This window comes from Primulina huaijiensis, chromosome 2, assembly GCF_012295235.1.
Source record: "Primulina huaijiensis isolate GDHJ02 chromosome 2, ASM1229523v2, whole genome shotgun sequence".
In the NCBI taxonomy this organism is placed as follows: Eukaryota; Viridiplantae; Streptophyta; class Magnoliopsida; order Lamiales; family Gesneriaceae; genus Primulina; species Primulina huaijiensis.
In genome coordinates this window covers 25462901-25478451 of record NC_133307.1, presented here as the reverse complement: position 1 = coordinate 25478451, position 15551 = coordinate 25462901, and the positions used below count along the sequence as shown (strand labels likewise).

At 33.4% G+C, this 15551-nt stretch overlaps 3 protein-coding genes across 7 annotated transcripts; 2 read left to right on the top strand and 1 right to left on the bottom strand.

Annotated features, from left to right (window-relative positions):
• The first annotated feature begins 2565 nt into the window (after positions 1-2565).
• Positions 2566-8617, top strand: LOC140970963 (transcription repressor KAN1-like). Its single transcript, XM_073432984.1, has 6 exons — positions 2566-4061; positions 4203-4279; positions 4688-4733; positions 5029-5200; positions 7744-7825; positions 8126-8617. The coding sequence occupies exons 1-6, from the start codon at positions 3197-3199 to the stop codon at positions 8252-8254; spliced, it is 1371 nt and encodes a 456-aa protein (XP_073289085.1). The 5' UTR covers positions 2566-3196; the 3' UTR covers positions 8255-8617.
• Positions 8618-8953: 336 nt separating this feature from the next.
• On the bottom strand, positions 8954-12490 carry LOC140970962 (uncharacterized). The gene is made up of 12 exons (XM_073432983.1): positions 12218-12490; positions 11294-11446; positions 11114-11212; positions 10928-11023; positions 10451-10516; positions 10274-10364; positions 10068-10134; positions 9900-9966; positions 9769-9819; positions 9571-9635; positions 9365-9439; positions 8954-9300 (listed from the first exon to the last, which is right to left on the bottom strand). The coding sequence occupies exons 1-11, from the start codon at positions 12248-12250 to the stop codon at positions 9379-9381; spliced, it is 849 nt and encodes a 282-aa protein (XP_073289084.1). The 5' UTR covers positions 12251-12490; the 3' UTR covers positions 8954-9300; positions 9365-9378.
• A 425-nt stretch (positions 12491-12915) lies between these two features.
• On the top strand, positions 12916-15292 carry LOC140970961 (uncharacterized). Of its 5 annotated transcripts, none has more exons than XM_073432978.1 (4): positions 12916-13048; positions 13399-13575; positions 14188-14252; positions 14966-15292. In XM_073432978.1, the coding sequence occupies exons 2-4, from the start codon at positions 13431-13433 to the stop codon at positions 15032-15034; spliced, it is 279 nt and encodes a 92-aa protein (XP_073289079.1). In that variant the 5' UTR covers positions 12916-13048; positions 13399-13430; the 3' UTR covers positions 15035-15292. The 5 variants fall into 5 exon arrangements, with proteins under 5 accessions (XP_073289079.1, XP_073289081.1, XP_073289082.1 ...); XM_073432980.1 differs by having other exon boundaries at positions 12955-13048; positions 13406-13575; XM_073432981.1 differs by having other exon boundaries at positions 12996-13052; positions 13409-13575.
• The last annotated feature ends 259 nt before the right edge of the window (positions 15293-15551 follow it).

Below are 15551 nucleotides of genomic sequence, written 5' to 3'. Positions count from 1 at the left end.
CTCAGATGGTTTGAGTAATTTGACTGTGCATAGATAAACTAAACTAAACAAATTGTATAAGTTAAAGACATTATCAGCTTGAAAATAGTTCAAGTTGATAGAATTCAGTTCTTGGAACTCATTCTTTACTTAAAAATGTTTATTCAACTAATCTTTTTGTATACAGATAACAGACTAAAACCCATAAAGAACAACCTCTTCGTATACTTTTAATTAATTGCATGCCATGAAAAATGCAATTAAATCATTAATATGGAGAGAGAGAAAATTTGAAAATTAAATCTGAAAATAAGTGGGAAAGGATAAAATTGTCACATAAAATATGATATTACCTAGACACCCTTAATTAATGACCCTAAAAATTACGGAAAATTCCATTGCTACATGTGGGGCAGTGGTTTGAATGGACAAGATTCACATACATATGTGATTTTAAAAAAATTAGTGGACCACATGTATGTGTGGCTAAATTTGGGTCCTTGATTCTATCATGGGGTAGTGTCCCTACATGTAGAATGGAATCAACTCTACCCTATATACATGTACACATATTTGCACAACACATACATATGTGTGTTATTGCATTAAATGTGTTAGAGAAACACTTTGTATCTACTTGTCTTTAGTCTTACATCGTAGAAGGTGTCGAAGTGTATATAAATTAATTAGCTAGTCAACACTTAATTATATATCATATGTTTGGAACCCCTAGACCGAGTTTTTAATCTCTCGGTGATAGGGCTCTATGTGTCTATATATATATATATATACATATATATATATATATATATGTATATATATATATATGTATATATATATGTATGTATTTGAAGAAAAAAAACTTACTGCCCGATTTGTATATGCTCAAGGATGCCCTTTTTTAAACCATTGATCCAACCTAGGGTTTTGAAAATAAAACCCCAAATCTTTCGGGGCATGCTCGTTATGTGTTATATTACGATCATTATCACGTTCTATTTAATGATTTTGTATAAAATCAAGCTAAGGGAGACATGACAATGATCCAATCAATTAATTAATGAGCAAAAAATGTAATATATCTCTAGGGCTGTGAATTAAACATTGGAGAGTATATTTCTCCAAGATTCGCGTGGAATATTAATTACGTGTTACCAATGTATTTGATATCAAATACGTAACTGATTAATAAACTTTGGCTAAATATCCCAAAAGAAAATTTTGAATATTTTATTTTCATAATATGCCAACATGTCATACAAAATAATTGAATAATTGAAGGGAATATTTGGGAAAATGAAAGGGAATTAGAAGGTATAATTTGGTTTTACATGGGTTAATTTAGTCGCATGCTTAAGATATACACTAGCAAACAAACACGCCTTTAATTTGTGGGATCTCTCACTCAAGTCAAAGGGTCTACTTGTACTCTATATGCATACATAACTGTGTTCGTGTATAATAAAAATATATATATAATCTTATTTTCGTGAGGCCCCTAGATATAGGTGCATTTCTTTTCAAATGTGGCATTTTTTTTAAAAAAATTTTACTTGTCATTTTTGGTATATATTATAAGTTTGACTAAGCAAGTTAAAGTTTCGTTTGAGTTTCTAAATCATTAAATCATCAATAATTTTGTGAAACCAAGAATTGTTTGATTACATAGAAATCTAACTTTTCATCATTACCATATTAAAATGGTAAAATTAACCATAAAAAAAGGGGCTAGTTAAATAGTTTTTAACCACAAGAACACATAATACAACACTAATTAAATAAATAAGTATATCAATATTACATCATTATATGATAACATACACACTGAAAACAATAGCTTTGAAATATCGTCACAGCTCAAAATAACATACATTTAAAATTATTGTTCTGGTAAATGGTGACATATATTATATATATAAAGGATTAATTTGACCTAACAATCACGAGACAGTATATATATTTAATAAGGCCTGGCCTGTCTTAACATGAAAATAGAATAATTTTTGGTAAAGTTCATCCGAAACAAAAATCATAAAATATAGATAAATAATGTGTACGTGTGTGTATCTCTGTTTGCGTGTGTGTGTGTGGATGTGAGAGACTATGAAGCGAAGAGGGTGGGGGAAAAGGTATCGCACATGACACTTACTTTCTGTCAACAATTTTTAACCCGTCGTCTACGGGGAAGGAAATCAAATCATGACAATATAATAATAAATCTAAATATTAAAAAAAAAATTTATTTTCGTTGTTTTATGTTTGATGATAAAAATTCATATTTTTTATATTTGGGTTAACATAAAATATTTTAATTTTGTAAATAGTATAGTACTCTATTCACTATTTTGAAATTGATGTTTGGAAAATTAAAATTTAAAATTATATTTCGAAATCGAAAATGTTGGGAGGAAGAAACTTATAACTATATAATTTTGAAATAAGGCTTTGAATTGATAAAATAAATAAAATTCGAGTGAATGAGCATTGTAATATTGTATGTTTTGACTAGTGAGTGAGAGCCCTTGTTCAACTGTCGCTTTCAGAGATATACTCTCGAGGAGGAATAGAATTACACCAAATACCAATCTTTTCTGAATTTTTCTCTCTCTCTCTCTCTTCTCCGTCTCCACTTGATCACAAGGGTAATTAAAAAGAGTTTTCTTCATCACTCTTCCTTTGAGTTCTCCTCCTTTAATTGGCTTTTTCAACATACCAGACAAGCTCTATCTTTTCACAACTTTTACAATCTCAAATGGGAATTAGTTCCTCCTTCAAATCTTCCAAGAATCAACTCAAAAACATGTATTCATCTTTACTTCTTTAATCTTTTTTCTTGATTCTCCCTTATTCCACTTTTGCTCGTCAACAAGTACTTGGATTTGGGTTGGAAGAGCCTGCAATATCCTTCCTTTAGCTTTAGCTTCTCTGGGATTTCATCATCTTTTGTAGATTATAATACCTATGTTATAATTTCTTTTCAAGACTTTGCTGTTTTTAGCTGTTTGATTTTTGTTTCTTGTATGCTTACATAATAGTTCGAAGATTTGACAAATCTTTGTCCCCTTTAGCTGTCCGTGTGTGTTTTCACTCCCCATATTTTATTCGACTTTTGCAAAATATTTCCATTTTTTGGGAAGAAAAAAATACTTCAAGGGATAAAAAAAGCCACCATTTTTGTTCCAAATTCAAGAGGAGTAATCTTGTGAGAGGGAAAAAAATGCCCTTGGAAGGGATATTTGTTGACGCATCTTCGAAGCAAGCTCCCGATCTTTCTCTTCACATCAGCCCTCCCAACACTAATTCCTCAGGAATCTGCAACGGCGGAAGCGAAGTAGTTACGGGTTTCGATCTTCTGAGGAGCAACAAAAACCCCAAGAATTACAGCAATTCTTTCATTGAGCTATCCCTAGCTCATCCCTCAAACGACGAAATAATCCGGCCTGTTCAAAAGAACTTCTTCACATCAGAAGCGTCGCAGCAAGAACAGCCCCAAAACCCTTATCACCATTTGAGCTACCATCAATCTAATCCCCAGTTGAATCAAATTAATAGTGGGGTTTCTTTGCTCGATGTATCCGACGGCCTGAGACCGATAAAGGGGATTCCAGTTTATCCCAACCGCCCATTTCCATTTCTCCCTCTGGACAACCACGCCAGAGAGAAAGATCCAAAGATGTACTACTACCAAATGCCTTATCCTTCTTGGTCATCATCTTCGTCTTCTTCTTGCACCTCCTTTTGTTCTTCGTCTTCTTCTATTTCGCATCACCCCTGTTCTCCGTATTTCGGGGGTGGTTTGAATCAAACTCACATGCCAATGTTGAATCCGGGACATAACGCATCTTTTCCGGCCGGTGGTTACGGTATCCCCGGCAGCGGCGGCGCCAGATTCAGTGGGCTTGCAGCTTCTTACCAGTATGGGTTGGGGGCTTCGCACGACACTTCGCATAATGGCATTTTGAGATCAAGATTTCTGCCGAAGCTTCCGGCTAAAAGGAGCATGAGGGCACCGAGAATGAGATGGACGAGTACACTTCACGCCCGGTTCGTGCATGCAGTTGAGCTTCTTGGCGGCCATGAAAGTAAGATTTGTATACTTTTATTTCCCGTCTGCCCCCACCCCCCAATTTTCTCGCTTTCTTTTTCCTTTTTTCATTTTTCCAGATGAAAAATCGAGGTCTGTTATTATTATCATTTCAAATTCGACCGGTTTTGAATTTCAGGGGCGACTCCAAAATCTGTACTGGAGCTCATGGATGTGAAGGATCTTACTTTAGCTCATGTCAAGAGCCATTTACAGGTATATCTTATTTGCATTATTCCGAAAAGAAAAAAGTCAAAAAAGTAAAAAGACCAAGAAAATAAATTCAATCCAACCTTACATCGCTCTAAGCTCTGCGGGCGTATGATGTCTACTTTTCTTGCACAAAAATCGATGATGAATGAATACAAAGAGAAAGAGAACACAGTTGGACAAAAGTCATCATTTCTCAATGATATTACATGATTTAATTTTCTTCGATTAATGGTGAAAACAAGACACAATTCAGAAGCCCAGAAATCTTACAGTACTTTGGAGTAGGAGTAGCACTAGACTTTATGCATAGTCCACTCTCTTTTCTTTCTTTCATTTTTTTTAAAGAATTTATTTTGATTTCCAATGATTTTTTAAATTTCATTCTGTTTAATTAATGGTTTTAAATTACAGATGTATCGAACTGTTAAAACAACTGACAAGCCTGCAGCTTCTTCAGGTACATTAGCTGCAGATCACATTTACTTCACATGAATCACTATGAGCTACTTTCGTCCATCATTTAACTTAATTTGAATCAGTTTATGCAATTAATTTCATTATTTAAATGATGATGCTTTTCTTCAAACGGGAAACCCAAAAAAGAAATCTGGAAAAGGACTATTCTTGCTTGTTCTCGTTTGATCAGTCTCTTGACTAGACATCATGTGCATGCATATGATGAGTCGATTATTGTCTTGACATCGATCTCTGATTATATTTATATATATGTGTGTGCGTATAATTTCTTGAAGGGCATTCTGATGGATCCGGTGAAGATGACATCTCCACAATCGGTAATGGAGGCGGCGGCGGCAGCGATCGGGGACGATTCATGGATCAAAGAGGAGGAGGAATTGATGGATCTTTGCAACAGGATGTTGATTACCCTTCCACTGCGGGTACATTGTGGAGCAACTCCTCTAGGTACGTATTTAACAATTTTTCTAAAAAGTCAAAAAAGAAACAGATCAATGAAAAAGATTCTTGAAACAAACGAAAAGTTAAGTAAATAATAAACTCGACTAATATATTTTATATGCCAACGAAATAATAATGAATTCCTTTTCTTTTTCTTTTGCATGGTACATGAAACCCAAAAATGTAAACTCGCGTCCACCATTTTCAAAGGGCTCTTGTGTCGGATTTTACTTTACTTATGTTTGGTTTCTTCTTTGCTTTTCTTTTATTATAACCTTCGAATATTTCCGAAGATTTTCTCCTGAGATATATATGTTGACCCGTCGTTCTCTCACTCAGACACAAATTTGCTCTTCATTTTATAATAATAGATTTTTTTTATTACACATTCCTAATAACCGATCGTGTAAGAGATTTGTAATGAATACTTTGTATATTAATTATGTAATAGAAAACGTAGTATCAAATGGAGCAGAAAGTTGATTTGAAAACTATTCGATTGAGTATCACTGGAAAGTTAGAAAACACAAGTATCATTAAAAGGAAAGAATAATTAAGTTTAACGTAAACCAACCACGTAATAAAAATAAATTTTCTTCGCTTAATATTGTGTTAACGTATTTAATTAAACCCGTGTTTTTATTCTCTTCACTAAAAGGCATTAGGTAGAGGACCAAGAAAAACTATTGTAATTGACTTAGGAGCTTTCTTTTTACCTAAAAATACTATAAATGTAGAGCTTGGGCCTATTCTTGTACCTATGATCAGATTATATATATACATATATATGTATGTATGTATGTATGTATACATAAACAAACACTTATGTGTGTGTGTGTCACTGGCCTATTCTTATATATTATTATTTTTTTGTTCTGATTGCCAAACATTGACGATGAATTTGAATGAAAAAATTTAAACTCTTAACACATTGATCCAAAAAATGAAATCCTAGTCGATTGTTTTTTAATAGGAGCTTTGCAATAAAATCTAAATTTACCTTGTTCCATCTAATATTTCTTATTCATCTACATTTTTTTCATAAGGCCCTTGCATCCTAAAATAGTAGCATAGATAATATAAAGCACTGTTAGATACCAGCTTTTTTGTCATTTATTTGGTTTGAATAATCAGTCCTCTTTTTTCTATGAATCGAATACGTTAATTTATGCATTGTCTGAAATGCTCAAACAAACAGGTTCCTAACTCCAAAACGATGCTTTTTTCTGCTTATATGTGATTCTTAAGTTCTGTACTTTTGGTTTCGGCAGGAGGGTTCTTTTTTACTTCATCATTTTCTTGGTTAAGATATTGTTTCCTTTTTTAGACTTTTTGAATTTCCACCAACAATTTTGTCTGAATCTGGTGAATAATTTTCACCCCATAAAAAGCTTCTACTTCGATTCAAAACTTTATAGATTTTAATTGATGTAGACTCCTTGGTTTGGTTTCCATTCAACTTTCTAAACCTTTACGTAATATATACTAAAAAAATTAGTTACTTTTTTTTTTGGGTAAAATTTTGAGTTTCTCAATGTTTACATGTTGCTTTTATTGGATATTACCAATCACTTTATTCATGGATTTTTAAAGATGCTACATAGATGGCGAACATTTTGCAATGATATAACATTTCATTTAAAAAATATGGCACTATCACTTCTTATTTAGCTTAATTTATACATTGATTTATCTCCTTTTCTTTTTATAACTATTTAGGGAAAAAATACAAATTTGATTTTGGAACAGTTATTTTTCATTTTTAGTTATGTAAAATTTTAAGGTGTGGTTTTAGTCCAATAAGTTGGACCTTGTTTTCACTTTTAGTATTTTTCAACGGAATGCTAACGCAACGTCGAATATGTCAGCACTCCGTTGAAAAGAACTAAGAGAGAAAACAAAGAACAACTTATTATGCTAAAACTTCAACTATAAAAACTACAAGATTAAAAATGAAAAATAAACAAGTTAAAAGATAAAATTTGTAAAGTCCCAAAGTGTTTCAGAAGAGAAATGAGAGTACCAATTAAAAGATCCTCTACTTAGTCATAATCCAAAATGTAATATGAGCGGAAAGTGAAAGAAGTGTTAAATCCAATAGAAGAAAGAGTTTTTTTTTTTTTTTTTGCTTATTTTACAAATCATGTCTTTTATCAAAGTTTCACTTCCTTTCAAAGTACAGTGCATCATATACTTGGCCCGTATCATCCCTTTTTCTGATATAGATTAAATATTATATGAATAATTCCATTGATTGCGTTCTAAATTCAAATGCTACATTTAATGATATTGAAATGGAAGAAAATAATTTCAAAAGTTATGTAAAAACTTAATGAGCATCTGCAATCGGTTGTCCCTTATCATATTCTGGATTACAAAGTGATAAGCAAAAAAATTATGTTTGAATTGATATGATCAGCATATGGATAAATATCTGATTTATATATTCTCTTGACCAATCTTTGTAATTGATCTACCCGGAAATATTTAAATCATAGTAATCTGTTTAACTAGTCTAACAAAGTATATTATGTTTCAATATTTTGCAGTAGTAGAGAGGGTTGGTTACAAGCGAATGCCGGCGAGTCGCACGGCTTCATCAGATCTTCGTCAACTCATCAATTAATGGAGGTACGTACCTAAGTTACGTTCTACTTTTAAGTATCCATAATTTTTGAAAGTTTTAATTGTTAAATCAATCATTTATAATATTAGCATTATGATAATTAGTCAAGTTTGCAGTACTGGAAGGTATGATTTGTTACTCTAATTTAATTGTATATATACAATTACGAAAGTATCTAGTTCCTTTACAACGTAGATAACTTTATGAAAGCAAACGTTTTATGAAATGGATATCCCAAAAAAATCACATATATTCATGAAATGGTCCGCAAAATTTTGTAATTTAAACATTACAAATGCTTGCAGGAATGCGAATCTGCAAGGGCGAAGAGCTATGCCGCTATTCCGAATGGAGAAAGTTATAAAAATCCAAGTTTGGAGTTCACACTAGGGCTCAACAATGAGAAGTTCCACGACACTAGTCGTCTCGTGTAGCTTCGACTATTGGCCCCTCTTTAGGGTTTCCATGGTTCTTTTCCTCGAATTCGACTCCTTAAATTGTATGGTTCTCTCAAGAATGGAGGCATGAATGTATAAGAAAGAATTATGAGTCAAGAAGAAGAAGAAGAAGCAACTCTAGTATTTATTGATTTTTACAATTTTCATTTATTTTCCTAAAATCTATCTCATTTTGGGATATCATAATGGAACGGGATGATTCATAAGTGTATTTCCTTTTTCTTTTTCCATTTTGGTCGTTAGCAGCGCTACCTTTCGTACAGAACCAAAATTGCAATTTCCCTCGAAGATTTTTCACTTGTGGAGAAATAAGAGCGGTTAATTGCCTTCAATAAAATCTCCGTAGTGTCACACACACATGCATGTATGTCCCATCGTGAACTGATTTTTTCTCCGTAACAAAAGTATTGCATTAGTATAGCTTAGATTGTGGTAAGTGGAGAGACAATCTTAGCTTCTCTTGAACTATATGAATTCTACTTGTAATATTAACGACTATTATAACATGATTTTACCCTTACTTTGGTCTCGAAAGCTATCAAATTTTAATTTGTCCTTATACTATGCTTCGACGATCCATCTCTGGATTCGATTCCAGTGTATTATTGAAACATAATCTTAAAATCAGAAGTGTGTTCTAACACAATTTAACAATTCTTAATATTTACACTAATATTAAGCAAAGTTTTGAATATTTTACATGACAAAAAAGGACATGTCACACATGACAAAAGGGATGTTTTTTAATAGTAAGAGTGAGGACAAATACGAGTTAATTATACATAATCTCAGTTGTATGCGATCTAACTGTAGGCCCAAAGGCATGACAGATTAACATTGTGACATTATTTTTCTACCTTGACATGCCCAACACTCAACATATTTTCTTGATCATCTCCACAAACATCTTGTTGCTGAGCAAACATTGAAATATCTCAGCTATATCTATGTACATATGTATGACACATTGTTCCTTGCATTTACGTCACTTATATCGTTCTTGGCATAACCCGAAAATCCTTCTGGGCAATATCATGTTAAAACCTCAGAACAGTACAGACAGCCGAAAAATTGCACGGAAAACACCTTCGTGTGCGTAATCAAGTAGCTTTGGAGGCCTTGGCCGCTTGAAGCATTTCAATTATGAGTGTCTTCACATCCCTGGGTGTAAAATTTGATAAGAAAGAACGAGCGTGGTACACAAAGATCATGACTTCATAAATATTTTTATTTCATTCTCTCCAAACCACATAAAGAATTGGGATTGTAAACAATGGTGCGTGACGACTCACTTTCTATCTGCCGCACGCCTTGGAAAAGGAATTCGAAGCTTAAAAGCGTTCCCTTGACAGTCAGCCTGAAAGATACTTTCACAATTTATGTTACTCATGCCACGAAACGTGATACATGTCGAGGATATAAGCTACCACCAGGATATAAAGATCACATAAATCACGTAAATAGGGATATGGAATATAGTCAAATATAACCTTCACATTGAAGCCCAGACTGTCTACATCCAACATTTCGGCAAAATCAACCTGAAACAATTGTTTTGGCATATGTTAAAATCATTTCATCATGGATGAACAGAAAAGTTTCAGGAAAACTTAAATTTTACCGGGACAGATGTAGAGTGCTGTACAATTAGTTTTGTATCTTCAGAGTGATCTTTATTCATATGGGACTGAAAAAATTAATATGTACAACAAAATAGCATGACTTAAACTTTTAACTAGCAAAACCAGTAAGGAGAGTTCACTACACCACAATAACTACTTGGCATCCCGTAATGGGCTTTGAGAATTGATATATAGGATCCACTACAGCTGTACTAAACTCCTCTCTGCTAAATTATGAAAGTAAAGTAAAATGGACCCAACGAAATTATCATAAATCTTCCAGAAATTAAAGAAGCTACAAAGACGTGAAACGGAAATAAAAAGGACACGGGAAACAAGTTACTGAAAAACAGGCAAGTTTGGCAAATCGAACCTCCTGAACCTGATAAAGCTGTTGCAACTCCTGACTCATATTGAACGACCTTTGGTTCAATGCGAAGAAATTGGAAGTCGCCAAAGTCAACCTTCAAAAGGGGTAATCTATCAAATATCACCATGCATGTTGGTCAGAAATTTGAGGAAGTAAGAATTAGGCATGTCGAAAGATTACCCAAAATGCATTTGGATGTTGGCCCAAATAGATTGCTCGTATTTCTTCCCTTTGATTTTCAAGGACCTGTATTAAACAAGAAATATTCAAGTATAGATGGAAGTTTAAAACAAAAAAGCTTACAACTAGTGGCACAAAATAGCAACACAAGTATTGGTCCTCGATAATCCCCTTTCCAATCATTACACCAACTAACGATTATTGAGAATCAAATGTATGTCCTTGCCTCTATTAGCAATTGAAAAAACAAGCACCTAATGTGTCACCAGGTGCAACACGATTCTCTTAAATCATATAGCAGCTCAAAACCACACTTCAGCCATTGCGACATAAACAGCCCACAGAGAACATTAAGGTCAATTGTTGATCCCATTTTAATTCTTAATCCCCAACAAGAGCTACACAGGCTTTCTTTGGATTAACCATTAAAAGAAATCATAAACAAAAATGGTAAAACGATGACAGTATAATGCTTACTGGAACGGCATCACCATGGACAGTGACTACTAACTCAGTTCGATCTTGGGGATCTTTTGCCACAAGCAATGAGCATTTGGGGTTAGCCATAAGGTTCTGAATTACCGTAAAAAATTAGTGTCAAATTTAAGATAAAATATGAAAACGCCACAGTTTTTACACTAAATTCAAGATTGTCGTTCATACCTTTGTATGAACTGCCAAATCACTTACAGCCAATATTGGAGCTCCATAAGCATCACAAGCAAGGTCAACCATCGATCCAGATGGATAACGCTCGTGCTTCTGTAGATCCAGGTAAACAAAACACTAATACATGTCATAAATCTGGGCAAAAGCTTAATTTGTATATGGTTTCAAAATTACCACGGAGAAAGTTGAGAGTACTCCACGTAAGCTGTGGCACAGAAATGTCTTAACTTCCCGCGCCGGAGTTAACCTCGATGCTGTAATCTGGTGAGCTTGAATGAGTTGAAAGACATCGTCATTAACATCAGCAGCAGTTGATACCAAATCGTTCTGTGCGAAAATCATGAATAAACCAAATGAAATAGACAAGAAATTAGTAGTGGAATTGTTAAGATTTCTATACTCTATTATTACTTCAAAAATGCAAATTTAGCTTAAAATATATTAAATAACCAAAACACATCACCCATTACCAGTCACGGCAGTGACACTCTCGTTTCAATCCCAAAATCATCAATAAGCATCAGGTGAATGAAATAAGTAAACTACCGTGTGAAAGCACTGGCCTCTGCGAAATGCCTAAGTGGCAAAAGATCCCCTAAACAAATATGCGCAAAATGCCTATGATTTTACAAATTTGGCCAAACTTCCCCAGTTCAATAACGTTTTTGAATGGATTTTTGAATATCTTTACGGATTTTCTTTTTGCTCGTTACTTACTCCAGTAGACGATTCTGTATCCTATGGAAATGGAAGGTTCTTTCTTTTGACTCATTAATTAGCATATGCAAGTGTATCTTTAAAATATAAGTTCAGCTCTCAAAACATATTAGGTTGTCTAATCCACCACCATCAACATACGCAAACAGAATCCAAAAACCATAAGTAAATAAACAGAATGAAAGAAATGAGCAGAGTTTTCTCCGGTGAAAGAAAAATATCATTTTTACATGTATTTATTTATCATATAAGTTTTGCTCGAAAAATAAAAATAATAATAAGAAGTCAATTCGTAAAACAATCGTTCGTGGAAAAATCGAGTACACGCATTGATAACCAAGCCAAGAAAAATCAAGAGGAACTAGTAACGATTAGCAATACCTGATTAAGGTCTGGACTGGTGGAGGCGGCCATGGATTGAATGATAGGCGTCCGGAGGCGGAGGATCGGAGGAGATGAATGGCGACAAAGGTTTAAAGTATTGATGTTATTAACATTGGAAAAAGGAGAGAGGTGGCGTAGATTAAGGAAGGAGGTTGGTAGTTGTATAGTCTTCAATTTTTTTCTTTCTTCTTTTTAATTATTATTATCATAAGTAACGTGAGAAAGTGTACGCCGGCGAGTGGAGCAACGCCGCACCTGTCTTCCTATTCAGATTACAAACTGTTTCAGCTCACAGCTGATTTTTTATTTTTTGACACAACTGCAAATTTTATAAAATAATTTCGATCGATTATTTAATTAAAAGTCAATTTTTTACTTAAATAGTTGACAGAAATTAAAAAATAAAATACTTTTAATCCAACATCTTCTTTTTAATAATATTATTTTTAATTAAAATTACGAGAAATCAGAAGTAATTTTTTTTATTTTAAAATAGAAGTTATTACTTTTAAAATTTTAAATAGTACGAATGATAAAAAAAAGAAATTAATTTATGATAATTTTTTTGAATTGGGAAGAAATTCATTATAATTCATATTCGAATTCGTCTTAAATTTGAGATATTGAAAAATTAAATGTATCAATTGTTTTTAAACAACTTTAACTTAATTTAATTTTTATTCGTTCATTTTGAACAAAATTAAAACCAAAACAAAAAACTGAGATAAAAATTAGCTTAGACAATCCTTCCATTTGGTGTGGTTTCAACTGAAGGGCCTCCTAAATCAAAATTTCTAGGGCTCGTTGGCTCCTAGTCATTGCTTCAAGGTGAGTCCTTTCTCCGAATATTTTCTTCGAATCGAATTTTCATTTTTTGAATTGATGATTGTAAATTTGTGCACATTTTTGGCATTATCATGATCGGTTCCGTTTTGGTTGATGATTTTTGTGAAATTGAGCTGCCAAAATCGACAAACTTTTGTGGCTCGGCTGTTAACTTCTGATTGAAGATTTTCACTTTTGTTCTAGGCCGTGAATCCATTTATTTGCTTATGATTCTGACCTTTATTTCGCAGCGGTATTAGGTTTTAGCTGAGTAACATTTTTTATGGTACGATGTTGACAAAATAGTTGCTCTAGTTTGATTATGCAGTAAAAATACGAAACTTATGTTTCAGATTTCAGGAGTAATAGTAGCAAAAGATCTTAAATGGCACTAGGGCTGATATTGGGAATAGGAAGGGCGTTTCGAAGGAAGCGGACCTCATCACTTGATATTCTAACGACGAAGAAGTGTCCAAGAGGTTTTTACAAGGGAAAGAATTGCAAACCCACTGGCTTTCATACTCGAAAAGGTATATCTCTAGTGAATTGCTGGTAAAATTTCATTAGTTGTAGAATTTCACAAGTTCGAGCTCACTGAATGAGTTCAAAAATCTTAAAATAGTCATCCTTGGGGTCAAGCTTGAAGCAAAGAAACAAAACTTGAACTCAAGAACGCACTCGTGATGGTCTCACGAGTTTATAGGTTGTTTGCAAGTGCGGAAGAAGATAGTTAAAATCTTTCATTGAAAACATTGATAGTTTTTTCATATACTAAAAATATTTATGAAATAATCAAAGAACAAGCTTTTATACACCAACATGGTTTTTGCTTGCAATTGTACTTTTTCTCTGTCATTTTTTTCTTGTATTTGTTTTTGTTTATAAAGTAAGAAAATGATGATTCCGGTGGGAGAAAAAGGAAATACTGAGAAAGTTTGTCCCTTTGGAAACAAGAAGCCATCAGAGACAATGTTTTCATTTCTATTTATTATTCAAGTGATTTGGTCTGTTGATACTAACATTTTCACTTCTTTTCAGTGATGCAATACATACTGATACTGTGTATGATTTATGAGTTTAATGAAAGAAAAGCGGTTACAAATAAAGTTTTTTAATAACAGAGTAACTTGGTGTTTATGCAGGTGGTTATGTGGTAATGCCTGAAAAGTTGCCGCACTATGTAGTACCAGATTTGATTGACTTCATGGTACGTAATCAAAGAAAAAATGTATTCAAAATGCATTCATATCACAAAATCATAATGCCAGTATGGGAGAATAGAGCACTTGAATCTTTGTGGAGAAGTATAAGATAGCTTAGTGTCTCTGGATGGCTAGCAGCTGTTTATGACTTCAGTTGTATTTTGATTATAATAGAATATCACTTGATTTCCTGTAATTTGTCTTAGTTTCAACAATTTCAACATTAGGAACTGATTGTGCCTTTAGTCCTCCCACCCTTCGTGTTTTAGCGTTTCTGGTTCTTCAATTTTTAATTCGCAAAGGGTAAAATTTCATATACATTTCGTGCATAAAAAATAATATTGTTTTTATTTCATATTTCCTTTTCATGGTTCAGAAGCTTTTCTTTGAATTTCAGCTTTCATAATTTTACCAACATTTTCCCATTTGTAGTCGTGCCTTTTTAGACTCTAACTCACCCTCCAAATTGTTCCGTTCTGCCAAATTTTCTTTATTCACATGAACTTGACATACACCAACACATTTAGTTGAGATGTGTGACCCAATCATGTGCCCCTCTCCTTGGAATATTGAAAAAACTACTGGTGCAAGCAAGCATGAATAAGTTTCAAGATGGACAAGTACTCGATTTTTTATTATCACCGATAAAGCTTTCAATTTTTTTTGATATTTTTTTCTTTCGATACTTGTGTTGATATGGTACTGCTCTTTTTTGCAGCTAAAACCGTATGTATCTCAGTGCGCTAGGGAAGGTAAGTCGACCGAGGATTCTGATTCAGTTAAATGACAGATCAAGAAGATGGCTATTTTGTGAAGTCCTACTCCACTTTCAGGATGCAAGTTGGAATGTTTCTGGAATAATTGATAAGCAAAGTTACTTAAAAAGGCTTTTAAGCTACTATTAGGAATATTGCGACTTCAAATTGTAGAGTAATTTGAGCAATATGTTGATGTTGAGAACGTGAGACTTCTTGTTGTTTTAAAATACAAAAGTTCGAATACTTGTAGCCACAATTCATCTTTATGAAATTTGTATTCTGTTTGAGATGGCGTTTCATCAACGGCCAACAATAAAGTTGTGTTAATTCTTCCCATTTCAGTGCTTTTTCCCAGTGCACCACTACTCGAGTGACCATTGTTTCGCTCCTCATTTTGAGATGTCCTCAGTTTTTCAAACAGCATCGTTCATATGTTCATATGATCGGGCTTTGCCCTATACTCGATTCGTCTCTCTTGTTTTCTTTTATCTCTATATAGTTCCTCGTGGTCAATCTTTCCGATCCCCATCTTCCCTACTTCGTCTA